Source organism: Mytilus galloprovincialis, chromosome 5 (assembly GCF_965363235.1).
Source record: "Mytilus galloprovincialis chromosome 5, xbMytGall1.hap1.1, whole genome shotgun sequence".
Taxonomy (NCBI): domain Eukaryota; kingdom Metazoa; phylum Mollusca; class Bivalvia; order Mytilida; family Mytilidae; genus Mytilus; species Mytilus galloprovincialis.
The window spans coordinates 39,246,228-39,263,096 of NC_134842.1; the positions used below are offsets into that span (position 1 = coordinate 39,246,228).

At 31.4% G+C, this 16,869-nt stretch overlaps 1 protein-coding gene across 1 annotated transcript; it reads left to right on the top strand.

Annotated features, from left to right (window-relative positions):
• The first annotated feature begins 6 nt into the window (after positions 1 to 6).
• On the top strand, positions 7 to 11,502 carry LOC143075800 (ketohexokinase-like). Its single transcript, XM_076251363.1, has 8 exons — positions 7 to 124; positions 1,171 to 1,283; positions 2,730 to 2,846; positions 4,623 to 4,760; positions 6,152 to 6,224; positions 6,861 to 6,987; positions 9,513 to 9,627; positions 10,150 to 11,502. Exons 2-8 carry the CDS (start codon positions 1,195 to 1,197, stop codon positions 10,415 to 10,417), a joined length of 927 nt encoding a protein of 308 aa, XP_076107478.1. The 5' UTR covers positions 7 to 124; positions 1,171 to 1,194; the 3' UTR covers positions 10,418 to 11,502.
• Positions 11,503 to 16,869: the final 5,367 nt, after the last annotated feature.

Consider the following 16,869-nt stretch of genomic DNA (forward strand, 5'->3'; position numbering starts at 1 on the left):
ACACAACACTGCTGGGAAAGGAAACAGCTGCAAAGTTTTCATCAAAACCTGCGATAACAAGCACTTTACTTTTACTTTTTGAGGGTTTTACTTAATCGTACATATTAATATTGGTAGTATAAGGGTATGTAAATTTTTTTGATTCTATGACAATACAAAATAAATAAGCCAGACGAGAAAAAGAAAAAAAAGGGGGAGGGTACATGTTTCTATAATTTTGTCTAGTGTACACATCATAATAAACCTGGAGGGCAGTGTTAAAGTCTTATAATTCTCCACTCAATCTTTTAAAATTATTGACACTTGTTTTATTTGTACCTATTAAAGTCAAATCTGCAGTTGATAAGTTGTAACTAAGGAATTTACATTATAACTGTCTAATTCTAACATTATATGTCTAATATTACAATCTGATCCAATCTATATAATAAAAAAACCAGTGTAATCACAGTACAACATTTATATATCTATTTAGCTCAATATACACATTCATACACAACATTTATATATCTACTTCAAAGCTCAATATACACATTCATACACAACATATGCTGTTCCATGTTGTGCCTATGCACTTATTTATAGACCAGGTAAACTCAAAATGCCACTTTAAAACCAGCGCTTTAATTATATATACATAAGCCAAGCTTCAAAATTAATATATGGTTAAGCTCTAATGAGGGGGGGCAGGACCTTTTTCGGGACGTCAGATCGGATGTTTTTTTTTAGCTCAAGATTTCGCGATTGATCCTTTCGGGATCCGGGAATTCTTTTTTGGAATTTCGGGATGTCAGGATTTAAATTTCTTTAAATTGGGGACCTCAGGGTTTCAAGTTTTTAAGCCAGGGATTTCCGGATCAGGACCCCTCCAACTGACCCCCTCTCTATTATAATGCAAAATAATCATGATAAACAAATCAGTCCTTTCTGCTTTTATTTTGTTGAAAAGTTCCAAAAAGGAACTTTCATGATTTGATGTTACATGTATTGTCTTCTGCAACTGAACAACAAGATGACGTCAATAAGAAAAGAAAAGTTTCACTCCTGTTGAAAGTTGAATGATTTGCTGACAATACAAATTATCATAACACTTCAAAATACATCCACATTTCTCACTACAGAAAATTGTAAAAATATTCTATTAAAATAATTTACTTTTTATTTATTCAGTGACAGTAACATGAAATAAAGAATATGACTAAGAGAATCCTGGTAGTTGGTTTGGCATGTGTTGATATCATCAGTGTCGTCCAAGATTATCCAGAGGAAGATAGCGATCAAAGGTACATACATCATATGAACTGTGGTGGTAGTTATCTCATTTAGCAATCAATCCATGTCTCTTTACTATAGATTATAAAAAAAGAAGATGTGGTATGATTGCCAATGAGTCAACTGTCCACAAGAGACCAAAGTGAACAGACATTAACAACTATAGGTCACCGTACAGCCTTCAACAATGATCAAAGCACATACCGCATAGTCAGCTATAAAAGGCCCAGATAAGACAATGTAAAACAATTCAAACGAGAAAACTAACAGCCTAATTTATATAAAAAAAATGAACGAAAAACAAATATATGTATCATTATTATTCATTGGATACCAATTTTCATGGATTTTATGGTCACCCAGCAAAGACGAATTCTAATGTTCAATGAAATGAAAAATTTCAATAAGAATGTAAGCAGACTTTGGCAAAACCATGAAATTAAATATCCACAAAAATGCAGGTTTGCCTTAATCCACAAAATTTGGTAACAACGAAAATAAATGAATCCACAGTAATTTTATGTAAACAATTACCATTTTTGAAGTTCATGTTCATATGTGTAGTAGACTTAAGTTTTTATGGATGTATTTAAAACACTTATTGACAAGGCTATTTAGTTAGATGCCAATATATATGTGTCGTAATGGGTTTAAAACACTTTAAAAATAATTTGGTGTTCACCTATAGGAGGGTCGTAATGGTTTAAAATTTAACACTTTAAACAAAATTTGGTGTTTCACCTATAGGAGGGTCGTAATGGGTTTATAACACATTAAAAAAAATTTGGTGTTCACCTTTAGGAGGGTCATAATGGGGTTAAATTCATGAGGAATCACAGTTATAATTCTTGCCAAATGAAGTTACATGTAACAGTAATTTTTAGTGCATGATGATAAAATGTAAACCTTTTTAAACGATAAAAAATTGACTGATTTTGACAAATCACATTATTTTTTTCTTCAAAATTAACCGTAACTATAATTATTTGAGACCTCTGCCGTTTCACGATAAATTGTTTTGACGAATCAGGGTAAAAATGTAACCAATATGACGCTAACACTAAATGAAAAAATGACTGTTTGACGCCTGACAGTAAAGGGCATTTCTACCCTCCTATGTATGCCCACAATATCCACAAAAATTATTATGCACAGCATGAACTTAGTAGTACTTGGAAACATTGCTTATATGTATCATGTATATGTTATAACTTTTAAACAAAAAGAGAAGAACATGTACAAAGAAAAAAAAACTGTTTTCAAACATGATTGAACAATTTAAATTAGTATAAAATAACTTCAACTGGTGTTTTGTGAAAACGATTTTTGATCTTTAACCCACATTAAATACAAAACATTAGGTCAATATCTATAAGGGCCTAATTATAATTCACATAGTTCTTCTAGTTTAAAATCTGATGTTTGTCAAATAAGATTAATTCTTTACATTTTTTCAGAGTACTTGATTATTATTGGCAAAGGGGAGGTAATGCTGCCAATACAAGCTGTGTTCTCTCCCTTCTTGGAGCCAGGTCAGAGTTCCTTGGTACATTTGCTACAGACAGAGAGGCAGAGTAAGTCAGGTACTACTATATGTATAAATGGTTTGTAGAAATGTTAACCAAGTTATAAAAACTCAATCTCTTAATGTAATGTTAACTATTCCTAAATAGAAAGTGGAAGTTTAATAAGTGTTGTATAATTATTACTTTGGTATTACTAAGAATTTTAAATTGACTGTTTTTAAGTTTGTATTTTATAAAGTTCCTGATGAAACTCTGAGAAAGAATAACATTTTTGCAACAATATATATGTAGGACTCTAAAGTGCGATGGGGACGCTAAAGTATGATGGTCACGCTAAAGTGCAATGGTATACGCTAAAGTGCAATGCCTCCATACGCTAAAGTCCGATGGTCCACGAACGTATAGACGTAAGAATTGTACTTGGATTATGACGTTAACAGTTGTTTATACAAATCAAAAAATAAAAAAATTTATATGAATATTTGATCGACAACTGTTAAACCAAATGTCCATGACTTAATTTCAGACCTAATCTTGCTTCGTCGACTGAAGCAACTGTGTTTATTTATTTCGGATGCTGGAAGAAGAACGTGTGTCCTGCAGTCGACCATTTTACTATATAGATACAAAATAGAATTATGCATAGGTATCGTGTATCCTGCTTCTATTTAATGGTAGAAAACGGTCCCCATTAAAATAATATTGATTTTATTGAAAAGAAACGTCAGTAAAATAAAGGTTCGTGCTTTTAAGCGTAAATTATAAATTGTCGGCTAAAAACATAGTTTGTACAGTGTAGGAAAATATAACATGTATTTTTCACGGAAATTGAGAAAGCTCTACGAATATCGCTTTTTCTCTCATTTTAAATTAAAGCCTAACGCCTCATACAAATGTTACTTATTCCGACAATGTGGTCGATCTTTTGAATTTAGAAACTATCACTTAAGTCTACAGGTAAATCATAAAGTCATCACATATATATGTTATACTTTAACATACGGGATTTGTTACAACAGGAGCAAAACGACGGGTGCGTCAGCCACATGTGGTGCAGGATCTGCTTAACCCATGGAGCACCTGAGATTACCCCCAGTTTTTGATGGGGTTTGTGTTGCTTATTCTTTAGTATTCTATGTTGTGTCATGTGTACTATTGTTTGTCTGTTTGTCTTTTTAATTTTTAGCCATGCATGACGTTGTCAGTTTATTTTCGATTTATAAGTTTGACTGTCCCTCTGGTATCTTTCTTCCTTCTTTTAGCATAATAGCTTTTGCAAAAAGACTTTCTTTTTTTATCCATGTACATTTTAAGCCGTTGAACCTTATCATATTGGTCAATCGCACTTTAGCGTGATATACCATTGTACTTTAGCAAACAAACAACCATCACACTTTAGCGTGATACGCCATAGTAATTTAGTGTAGACCATCGCACTTTAGAGTACCATCGCACTTTAGAGTCCTACATATATATATTTGAAATAAATTAGTTTTCCATATAAAAATAAGAAGATGTGGTATGGTTGCCAATGATATTATTATCCACCAAAGTTCAAATGAAGTGGATGTAAGCAATTATAGGCAATCATACAACCTTCAACAATAAGAAAAACCTGTAAGTCTCTTTTATACAAAAAACATTAACTTAAATAAGGAGTTTTCTTTGAGAGCTGGAAACCTATCAGTTAAAGATTTAATTAAGTTCTAAATGATCTGGAAATTTTCTTATGGCATGAACATATATTTTGTATTTAGATTAACTAATTCTTTCTTTTTTTACTCTATTCAATTTCTTATAAATAATTTATGTATATCATTACAGATTTCTGAAAGAAGTATTTCAAAAGTATAATGTAGTTACAGAAAATTGTGTTACTAATACAGATAATGTAAAAACACCAACATCCATTGTCATAACCAACAGCAAGAATGGATCTAGGACTATACTGCATCATGGCAAGTATGTAATCCTGTAATTTGTTTTTCTTGTTTTGCCATGTAGACTAGGACAGCCAGTTTTCCTGCAGTAGGTTGAAAGATATCTTTGGCTACCTCCACCAAAAAATCAATATAACCAAAAGTTTTGAAAAAAGTAAAATCACAAAAATACTGTACTCAGATGAAAAATCGGAAAGTCCCTTTTTAGATGGCAAAATCAAAAGCTCAAATACATCAAATGAATGGATAACATCTGTCATAATCCTGCCTTGGTACAGCCATTATCTTATGTAGAAAATTATGGATAAAACCTTGTTTTATAGCTAGCAAAAACTCTCACTTGTATGACAGTCACATCAAATTCCATTATATTAACAACGAAGTGTAAACAAAACAAACAGACGGTGAGACCTAATAGGTAAAAATGTAACAAATAGGGGAACATCAGTCAGCATTGTGTTATAATCTTAATCACTATAAAAACAAACAAATATTCATTTTTTTACATAAATAAGGCCGTTAGTTTTCTCATTTGAATTGTTTTACATTGTCTTATCGGGGCCTATTATAGCTGACTGTGCGGTGTTGGCTTTGCTCATTGTTGAAGGCCGTACGGTGACCTATAGTTATTGATGTCTGTGTCATTTTGGTCTTTTGTGGATAGTTGTCTCATTGGCAATCATACCACATCTTCTTTTTTATATGTAACAAAGAAGCACAATATGGCAAAGAGACCATGCACATTAAAAAAAAAGAAAGTGGCATTAAACATCACCAATCAATTAATCAATCAATGTGAACTTGGCAATTTATAAGGGTATGACATATTGTATTCACTGGAATAAAATTACGTCAAAATATACAAATTTCAGTAATCGAAGTCAAATTTTAGTAGCCATGGGTTACTGGGACCTCTGAATTTCTATCTCTATATAAATGTTTTTGTAAGATTAAGATTTTTCAATGGTTTAACGTGATCTATTTGGTTTATTTTTGTGAGATCTTCTAGTGAAAAAAAATGAAAAAGTGGATTTGTTAACTTCAAGATTTATGTCATTTTGAATTTCAGGGTTTATTTAATTTGACATGATGCTAAAGTTAATCGTTTATAATTATTAGAGCACTTTAGCTACAGAGTTTGACTTTTAAGAAAATTTCTCTGGTATGAATTGATTTTCCAAAGTCTATGGGTAATTTTAACATCAAATGTACATACAACAGCCATGACAGCAAACAAACAACAATACAAAAAAAAGATAGAACTACATTTCACACCTTCCCACTTATAGTTTAAAGGAACAGCTCTAATTGATCATATGACAAAATCAGAAGAATTGTTCTGTTCTGAGTGTTTTATTTATGTCCATGATATATATCAAATTTAAACTCTTAAATTTCAATAAATCATTTCAGAAATTGGCCAGAAATAAAACCTGAACATTTTAAAAAGCTAGATCTGACTCAGTATAAATGGATTCACTTTGAGGTTAGTGTATTTACTTTGTATAGATTAAAGGAGATGTACAGTAATATTGACTGAGACATCTACTAAACAAAGCAAAAACAAACAAAAAATCTTGATGTGAAATTGCCGTTGTTAAAATACCTTTACAAAATGTACAATATGGCAAGCTCTTAATTACCATTCTCTAGAATATTTTGAAAAATTGATAAATTTAAACAAAGAATATCAAAGACTGCCATGGTTACAAAATTCCTGAAAGGAAAAAATGAAGATGAAGACAATTTATGACAAGTTGCCTGACTTAGGACGCGCACATGAACATGAAACAGCTTTATAACAACCCAGCTACAGAGTTAGTGGTACCTATGTTCATCCCTCACTCTGTAACCATATTTGATCATATTTACACATGTCAGTTGCATTTTTCTCAACAAGTTTTTTAAATGTTGGTGTGACTGATTGAGTTGCTACAAACCAGTAATATGTACAATGTAATTATCAGCAAGGGCAATAACTAACTTTTAATTATGATTTAAGATTATATTTGGATTTTAGAAATCCAGTTTTGATTGCAAGGGGTTTGAAGTGTCTAAATATGAGGTGATACATGTAGTTGTGATTGTTAATAATTTTAATTAGAAAAAAAAAATGTTTAAGGGGAGACCATCATGTGACGATATTAAAGACATGTTATTGTGGATAGATGAATACAATAAAACTGTTGATAAAGATGCAAGGATTCGCACATCATTGGAGATCGAAAAGACCACTAGAATTGGTTTAGGTAATATGAAAACTCAATGTTTTTGTCATAATGTAACAGAAAGCATGTTGGCCAGAGCAAATTTGTATATGACCCTTAAAAGACACTACAAAGAAGGTTGATGTTTTGAAAATATTTTCCTAATCAGATGACCATTTTTTGAAAGCTAACAGAAAAAAAAGAAAAAAAACCCATAAAGAATAATACTCCTTCACTAGAAATATTGTTCTTTTGAAGAGCAGTTCTTTTTCTTAAGTTTATTTAAGAATTCTGAGGTTTATGCAGAGGTCATAGGGAGTTCAGATTTGTTTTAAAAAAAGAAGGCAGAGGATTATGTGAATTTTCAAGTGATAAGCCCTCCCTTATAAAGTCAAAAGTCCTGTATTAAGCATCAGTGTAAAGGAATGGTACTGGACTTTTTAAATAAAAAATTAAAGATTTCCATTAAAAAAAAACCACAGGCCTCAAACCTTTGTCTCGCACTTGTAATGTCTCCTTTAAGCCTTGCACCTTTATTTTAGTATTTTTAAATTCATAAGGATACAGATAGTACTGATTCCTGAAGTTTCCTAAACACTGATATTGTCACTGATGAAATTCACTAAAGGGGTTCTTATAATTATTTATAGATGTCAATGAATGAACTGTAATTGTTATGTCCCTCGGATAGAGATCTGGTGACATATTGTTATTGTTCGATTCTTTTTCTTTTCCTTATTATTGCTATTCCACACTTTTTTTGTCCAAACTATTTCTCAGAAATGTACGGACCAATTATGATGGAACTTATCAATAATATTAACCCCCATGTGCAGATGTGCAATCAGGGGTTGGCATTTCCAAGATGGCCGCTGTTGCCCTGGAAACAGAAAGAATATGAAAAACTGGAAAGTCTTCCAAATTAAGTGAAACTTTGTGGAAATGTTTCTTTGCATGTGAAGATATGCTGTCCATCTATGGAATTTTCAAATTTGGCTGCCGTTGCCATGGAAACAGTATAAATGAAAAAAATGCCAAAATGTTTAAACTTTCTGAAAATTTAAAAAAAAAGTAGAAAGATATATTGTGATGCATTATAAAAGTTGTATTCAATGTTTAAAAAAAAATCAAAATGGCTGCTGTTTAGTGGCAATTGGCGGACCAGGGTGACATCCACTATTGCTCGCAATGGCAGTTCTAGTTGTTATTACTTTTTGGTTGGTTGCAATGAATAACATTGATTTTCCAGTGTAATAAAAATCTATAATTTTACATGCTATTTCACTCCTCTGACTTCATACAACAATTGGTGTTGTCAAGACATCAATAACATAGGATCCAAACAAATTGCGAATGCGTAGAACAAAAATAAATAAGTCCTTACATTTTTATGGCCCCACAATGAAGTTGTCAGTGGTGCCATATAGTTTTACCCTTGTCCGTCATTCCGTCATTCCATCATTCTTTCATTGCGTCATTCTGTCATTCCGTCATTCCATCATTCTGTCATTCTGTCATTCCGTCATTTCACAACAAACCATTATTTTTTAAAAGCCTTCAGATATTGGGCTGATTTTTAGTATGTGGGTTAACAATGATAAGTTACAAATCAAGTTTAAGTTTCACTCCGCTCGTCTAATTTTTGACGAAATAACGGGCTTTGGACTTTGATAAATTGTTATACGGATATTTTTTCTAAACGCTTTCAGATATTGGGATGATTTTTGGTAGGTGAGTTAACCACATTCGTTACAGATCAAGTTTAAGTTTCATTCCCCTTCGCTGATTTTTGCCAAAAATTAAGGGTTTACTACTTTGAAATTGTTGAAAATCACAGTTATAAGGACTTTTCTTCTATACGCGTTTAGATTTTGAGCTGATTTTTGATATGTGAGACTACCATCATGTGTGCGTCCACATGTGTTATTGAAATTGCAAATTTTTTAATTTTTTGAGACGGGGCCATTTGTGTCGTATTGACACATCTAGTCTACATTAATTTCATAAAAAAGGAATTTTCCAATGTAATAAAAAGAATAACTAATAAAAGAATTAAAATAGCGAAAAATAATCAACTTGTGACCGAACAACACTGATAATTAGGTGCTACACCCATTTGTGAATTAATGTGTTGTTGGGTCAATTGTTGAATATTTTTGTCTATTTGAAGTAATTCTATAATTATTACTTTATAAATAAACTTGGTGTATTTACTGTCTTCTGATTGGCTAAAAGAATTGGCTTTATTTTCAATGTTATCAATTTTTATGGAGACACGCCCACTCTAACGTTGTGTATTCATACGCAAACATCTGTGTATGTTGTTATTGGTATTAATATATATCTTTGAGCATTATTTTTGATAGAAATTTATTTATAATGAATGGCAATAATTTATTTTGAATTTATTGAACCATAAAATTAATTTTTGACTGTTCACATTTAACATAATCCGCTTCGCTCCGCTTCGCTCCGCTCAATGTGAAGAGTCAAAAATTAATTTTATGGTTCAATAAATTCAAAATAAATAAAAGCCATTCATTAATTGTCTTTTTATTTTTTGTTAGATAACCTGTTTGATACAGCAGACACAATATTTGTAAGCAAGGATTATGTTAAGAGTAGAGGATATAAAACTAAAGAAGAAGGGGTCCAGAAATTATATGCCAAGTGCAGAGAAGGGTAAGATATGATACCGTTTTTCAGGTTTCTGCAAATAGATACTGTAAGTTATTATCTCTGAGCAACAGTATGAAGCTCTTTGTTTAGGGAGCACAGGGAGCTAGTTTACATGGGATTTATTTAGAATAGTCTAGCTGATATTTTGAAATATTGATTTGAAGAATATCTGATAATTGATTTATATGATTTTTAATGTATTTCCATGATATCTTTTTTATTATCTCCAAACTCTTATGCATGTTACTAGTGTGCGTGCTTTGTTTTCAATGTGCATGTTTTGAATTCTTTGTTTGTAATAAGAGGATATAAATGTGATATTCACCTATATATAAAGCTTTTGAGTTTTGAACCTCTGTTAAGAAATTGTTTTAAAATGTCTTGTAAACCATATTCATATCATGTTTTACATGTATGTATAATGCAAGGTTTAACAAAGACAAAAAATAGTAGCACCCTAACCGTTACTTATTGTCTTTTATTTGTATATCTGGTTAATTATATATTGTATCTTAACTATTTAAGGTCTGAAATTATTTGCCCCTGGGGTGAAGAAGGAGCAGTTGCTGTTAGAACAGATGGAATGTTACACTCTTCTCCAGCTTTTCCTCCAAAACTTTCACCAGGACAGAATATGGAAACTTTAGCAGCTGGTGATACATTTAATGCTGCCTTTATTTTGTCAAGGTCAAAAGGTCAAAGTTTAAATGAAGCTCTGACATTTGGTTGCCAAGTGGCTGGTGCTAAATGTGGAATGAAGGGTATTGATGGGTTAGATACATTTAAATCATGATGAAAGGCTGAATATATGTTAAAATATGTGTAAATGATAATTGAATAAAAAATTTTTCAGGTTTAATTGATAACTGGAAAAGAGCTTTTTGATAGTTGAAAAAAATATGTGAAAGTATTTTATAAACTTTGTTGCTTTAAAGGAAAAGATGTAAAACATTCTTATACTTGAAAAAGACTTTTATCTAATAATAATTTAATTTTGGATGTAACGCGTCTTCTGATTGGCTGACGTTATTTTGTTATCAGCCCATAATTTAGTCATGTGACCGTGACGTCATCAACGTTTTTTCATGGTTTTCTGCGGTTTAAAATGGAATTTAGAATTAAATTATAAGAAATGACTGTAATATTTTTTCTGTCTATTCGAAATAACATAAAAAATGTGGTGCACACTGTCAAATGACCCGCTACACGCGTTATTCAGTGTGCATCAAATTTTTTATGTTATTTCTTCATAGACAGAAAAAATATTACAGTCATTCCTTAAATAATAAAGAGGAATTTTATGTATAAACAGAAGTTTTTAATCTTCCATATTTTTTGGATATGATAATAAAATAGAAGTGAATAATTTGTCCAGGTGAAACTTTTCAAAGCTGTATTATTGGGTCTGTCTCCAAGCAGAGATGGTTGAAGTATTGAACATTATCATATGCATGTTGTTTTTCTATTCATTCCCTATATGAAATCTAAGAGAAAATCACTTTGCAGTATGAGGTCAACTTTATTTTGGGAATATATATGTATAAAATGTAAAAAAAGTATAAACTAACGTTTGGAAAGAAAAAGTATTTAAATAATTTTTCTTACATTGCTTCTTTCTTCAAAATTACTTGTATTCTTTATGATGGAACTATATTCAGGAATAAATTTCAGCCAATCCACCTAACTATCACACAAAAACCAGGTTTTATGTATAATGAGTAAAATAGGTTCAATGTAACGACATTAAAAAACATTTTTTAAGAAAAATGTATGATAAATTCTATCAAAGAATGTCTTGCACTTCATAAAATATCACTGCAATTGTACTATTGATTATAAAGTTTTTAGATATATTGAAATGCATGTTATTAAATGTATAATTGTTTTTATACGACCGCAAAATTTGAAAATTTTTTCGTCGTATATTGCTATCACGTTGGCGTCGTCGTCTGCGTCGTCGTCCTCGTCATCGTTTGCGTCGTCGTCGTCGTCGTCGTCGTAGTCGTCCGAATACTTTTAGTTTTCGCACTCTAACTTTAGTAAAAGTGAATGGAAATCTATGAAATTTTAACACAAGGTTTATGACCACAAAAGGAAGGTTGGTATTGATTTTGGGAGTTTTGGTCCCAACATTTTAGGAATTAGGGGCCAAAAAGGGCCCAAATAAGCATTTTCTTGGTTTTCGCACTATAACTTTAGTTTAAGTTATAGAAATCTATGAAATTTTGACACAAGGTTTATGACCACAAAAGAACGGTTGGGATTGATTTTGGGAGTTTTGGTTTCAACAGTTTAGGAATTAGGGGCCAAAAAAGGGCCCAAATAAGCATTATTCTTGGTTTTCGCACAATAACTTTGGTTTAAGTAAATAGAAATCTATGAAATTTAAACACAAGGTTTATGACCATAAAAGGAAGGTTGGTATTGATTTTGGGAATTTTGGTCCCAACAGAATAAGGGGCCCAAAGGGTCCAAAATTAAACTTTGTTTGATTTCATCAAAATTGAATAATTGGGGTTCTTTGATATGCCGAATCTAACTGTCATGACTGTGTATGTAGATTCTTAACTTTTGGTCCCGTTTTCAAATTGGTCTACATTAAAGTCCAAAGGGTCCAAAATTAAACTTAGTTTGATTTTGACAAAAAATGAATCAGTTAGGTTCTTTGATATGCTGAATCTAAAAATGTACTTAGATTCTTGATTATTGGCCCAGTTTTCAAGTTGGTCCAAATCGGGGTCCAAAATTAAACTTTGTTTGATTTCATCAAAAATTGAATAAATGGGGTTCTTTGATATACCAAATCTAACTGTGTATGTAGATTCTTCATTTTTGGTCCTGTTTTCAAATTGGTCTACACTAAAGTCCAAAGGGTCCAAAATTAAACTTAGTCTGATTTTAACAAAAATTGAAATCTTGGGGTTCTTTGATATGCTGAATCCAAAAATGTACTTAGATTTTTTATTATGGGCCCAGTTTTCAAGTTGGTCTAAATCAGGATCTAAAATTATTATATTAAGTATTGTGCAATAGCAAGTCTTTTCAATTGCACAGTATTGCGCAATGGCAAGAAATATCTAATTGCACAATATTGTGAAATAGCAATTTTTTTTTTAATTAGAGTTATCTTTCTTTGTCCAGAATAGTAAGCAAGAAATATCTAATTGCAAAATATTGTGCAATAGCAAGATTTTTTTTAATTGGAGTTATCTTTCTTTGTCCAGAATCAACTTAAATCTTTGTTATATACAATATACAATGTATATTAACTTTTTACTACCAACTGATAAATTAAAATAATCTTTACCATTCAATGATAACAAGCAGTTTTTTTACATCTTAATATTTTATGATGTATTTAAATGAGTAGTTATTGTTGCAAACTCCATTAGAAATTTTAATTGAGATTAGTTTTGGAATAAGGGAAAGGGGGATGTAATTAAAAAAATTGGGTTCAATTTTTCTCATTTGAAATTTCATAAATAAAAAAGAAAATTTCTTCAAACATTTTTTTGAGAGGATTAATATTCAACAGCATAGTGAATTGCTCTAAGAGAAAACAAAAATTTTAAGTTCATTAGAACACATTCATTCTGTGTCAGAAACCTATGCTGTGTCAACTATTTAATCACAATCCAAATTTAGAGCTGAATCCAGCTTGAATGTTGTGTCCATACTTGCCCCAACCGTTCAGGGTTCAACCTCTGCGGTCGTATAAAGCTACACCCTGCGGAGCATCTGGTTTTAATTGTGATAATTTATATTTTTTTATGTTGAGTATTATAATCATGATATCAAAAGTTAATTAAAAGAATATGAATATAGTTATTATCTGATTTTGTCTTAAGATGTCTGCACTCCTTTTAATCTTTCTAGCAGCTTTCCTTTGAAAAATAGTAAAATCACAAAAATACAGAACTCTTAGGAAAATTCAAAACATAAAGTCGGTAATAATGGTGAAATCAAAAGCTATCAAACAAATGGATAACTGTCATATCCTTTACTTGGTACAGTCATTTTCTTATGTAGAAAATAGTATATTAAACCTTTTATAGCTAGCTAAACCTCTCACTTGTATGACAGGCTGCAATTCATGAATCCTTTTGGTATTTTGCTTATACATGTCTGTTGAGAATCCACCAGAGGATGGATTCCATTTGGCCTTTGTTGGATATATTTTAGATATATATAACTAGTCCTTTAACAATGACTTTTTAATGCTAGTGGTCCAACAAAAGGGACCGTTTTGAGCTTATTGTCCTGACTTTTCATACCACATGCCCAATTTAGACCATAATGAGCTTTTGTCCTGAATTTTTATACCACAAGCTGAAATTAAACTATAGTGAGCTTTTGACTTGACTTTTCATACCACACGCCCAATTTAGACCATAGATTGGCTGACTCATTATATGTGTGTTTATGATAAAGTTTGCGTATTTCCTTTTCTCTGACTTCATGGTAAAAATAACTGTGAGCAGCAAAAACAAAATCATCAATCCGCTTCTTATAGGAGTTATTGCTGTCAAAAGATTTTATCTTATATAGAAAATATTATAGAAACAGAAACTGTTTGCAAAAAAAAAAGAGCTTCACATAAGCTGATATGCATGCAGTGACGGATCCAGAACTTTTTGTAAAGGGTGGGTGGGGGCACTGACTGACCTAAGGTAGGACCCGCTCCAGTCATGCTTCAGTGATTCTCTATATTATCAACAAAATTTTTCCCAGACCAGTCCCCCCTTTGGATCCTCCTATGGTATGATAGACCAATGATAGGAATGATTACCTTTTTTTTTGGGGGGGGGGATGGGAGTATATTTAAAACAAGGATAAATATATAAACTGTAAAGAACAAATAAAAAACATTCCTATATCTAAATACATATTATTGTACGCAATAATACTGAAATCGACAGTTGATCCATTAACAGGGTTATTTCCTGAAACGACCAAGTACTGACACTTTATCTTTAGAAATTAACTATAACATTTATCACTAAAACAAAGAGAAATTGTTAACAGGTAAAATGATAAGTAAGATAATCTAAAAGAAAAACTTATCGCTAAAATCTTATTATCTCAACCTCTTAGGTCATTTGACATTGAGAGACATAGCCATATCCTTTTAAAAAGTTTTACCTGCGAATCTGGCCAATCAAATATAGTTACAATTTTTGTTGATGACCTAAACATAACTTAATCTGTTGCTTATTGTTTTGTTGTAGCATATTTTCGTATTGACCAACCCCGTTTATCTTACTTTAATATCAGAAGGTAGATATAATTAATTATTCGAGCATATTAAAATATCCTGTTTGAGTTATTGTTCTTTAAAGACCTTTTCCAATTATTTTAGAAAATAGATTGAGATAATAAAAAGAGAAAATCTATCAATACCGTTGAGACAGAATATATATATATGAAAAAACTACACGGATGGAAATCGTTAACTGATCATGACTCCTACGTGCAGTAATTATCGTTAAATGATGTGCTCATTAAAAAATATCTGATGGGATCTGATAGTATTCTCTTGTTTGTGTTCGAATATGAATTTTGTTTCTATTCGTTTGATATGTTTGAGCAGTTGATTTTGCCAAGTGATATTTGACTTTCCGTTTTGAATTTCCTTTAGAATTCGGTATTTTTTTTAATATCGCTCATAGACATATTCTATCGTTGTGAATGATTAATATTGCATATTTGTATTTTTGTAGATGTGCTGAGCATGCTTCTTAAACCTGTTATTTTTGCGGGTCATAACTGACATGTACTTAAATCGACCCCACAGTTTTCAATAAACAATAGAGCTATTTGCATGGTAATTCATACAATTAAGTTAAACACAGGTATAAAAAGTCGACAACAACAACAATCATTCATATTCATTTTCATGTCACAGTTCCAAACTTGTAAACGATTTATTAAAGTTAAATGATTTTGAACAATAGAATCGTTTTACCGATATTTTATTTTATATAAACATTTACAATCATAAGTTTAGGGTTGTCTTTTGATATATTTCTTACTAAAAAATAAAACATTCTTCTTTCATTTATATTTATGAAGTGGAATATAACATTTTAAGTATTAGTTTGATACTAAGGAGAATAATGGCACAAAACTTACTAAAATGTCAATTCTGTAAGATATCGTCTAACGTTAAATGAAAGTGCGAGACTTGTGATGTATTTTCTGTGACCCGTGTAGAATTAACACCCACGCCTTAGGACATGATGTTACAGATTATAAAGATATTGACACGGAATGCAGTGATAAAGTGAATCTGAAAAACCATCCCATGTTCTACGCATCCTGAACATAGTTGTTTAGTTTATTGTCGAAACTGTGACAAATCACTCTGTCCTTCTTGCTTAATTAATCCGTCCGATCAAGAAGAACTGATAAGGATTTACGATATAAGGCGTGAAAGTCTTACCGAGTTAAGACAACAGGTTGAGAATATTTTACCCTTCTTTGAGGAGAAGGCTGCTGAGTTCCAGAATCTAGAATCGAAATCGCTATCTCAGTACGATAGTATAAAACAAATTATATCTGACAGGCAAAACGCACTGACACATGTACATGAAACCGAGGAGCTTTTTCAAATATAAGACGGCTTTAAGAATCCAGCTGATAATCCTTTTACACAAGAGAAAGAAAGATTGATGAACATAAAAAAGGATTTAAAGCAAAGAAAAAAATAAACTCGAAGAAACATTAGAGGCATCATCACCATCTTTTATTTTTCCAGTTTTTGAAAAGATCAAAAAAGATTTGCCACCAAAAAAGATTTTAAATGTTACACCTCCTAATCTAACCTATATTGAATCATTATCGAATGGTTCGTATTTGGGATCAATTGTTCCAGTTCCTGGTTTGAAATTGGTACGTACATTCACTGTTGAGTTACCGGATATATTGGGCATTGTAACTCTCAACGCTGAAACCATTACAATTTACAGCGCAAAAATAAAAAGTTTCCAGTATTTAACTATATCTAATTTTGAAATGAGAAAGCTTTTCGATTACGAAAGAGGTTACCGGCGATTCGATAAATCAACCCGAGTAGTAGACATGACAGCTAACCGTGGTAACATTTTGATATCCGACGAGTCGATTGACAAAGAAATTATGCACATTTGTCATAGTGTGAGTCAAACTAAATTTACATCGATCAATGATCAGTTAGAAGCTTGTGGTGTTCATACAGCACGAGATATCATTCTTGTAGGATACTGT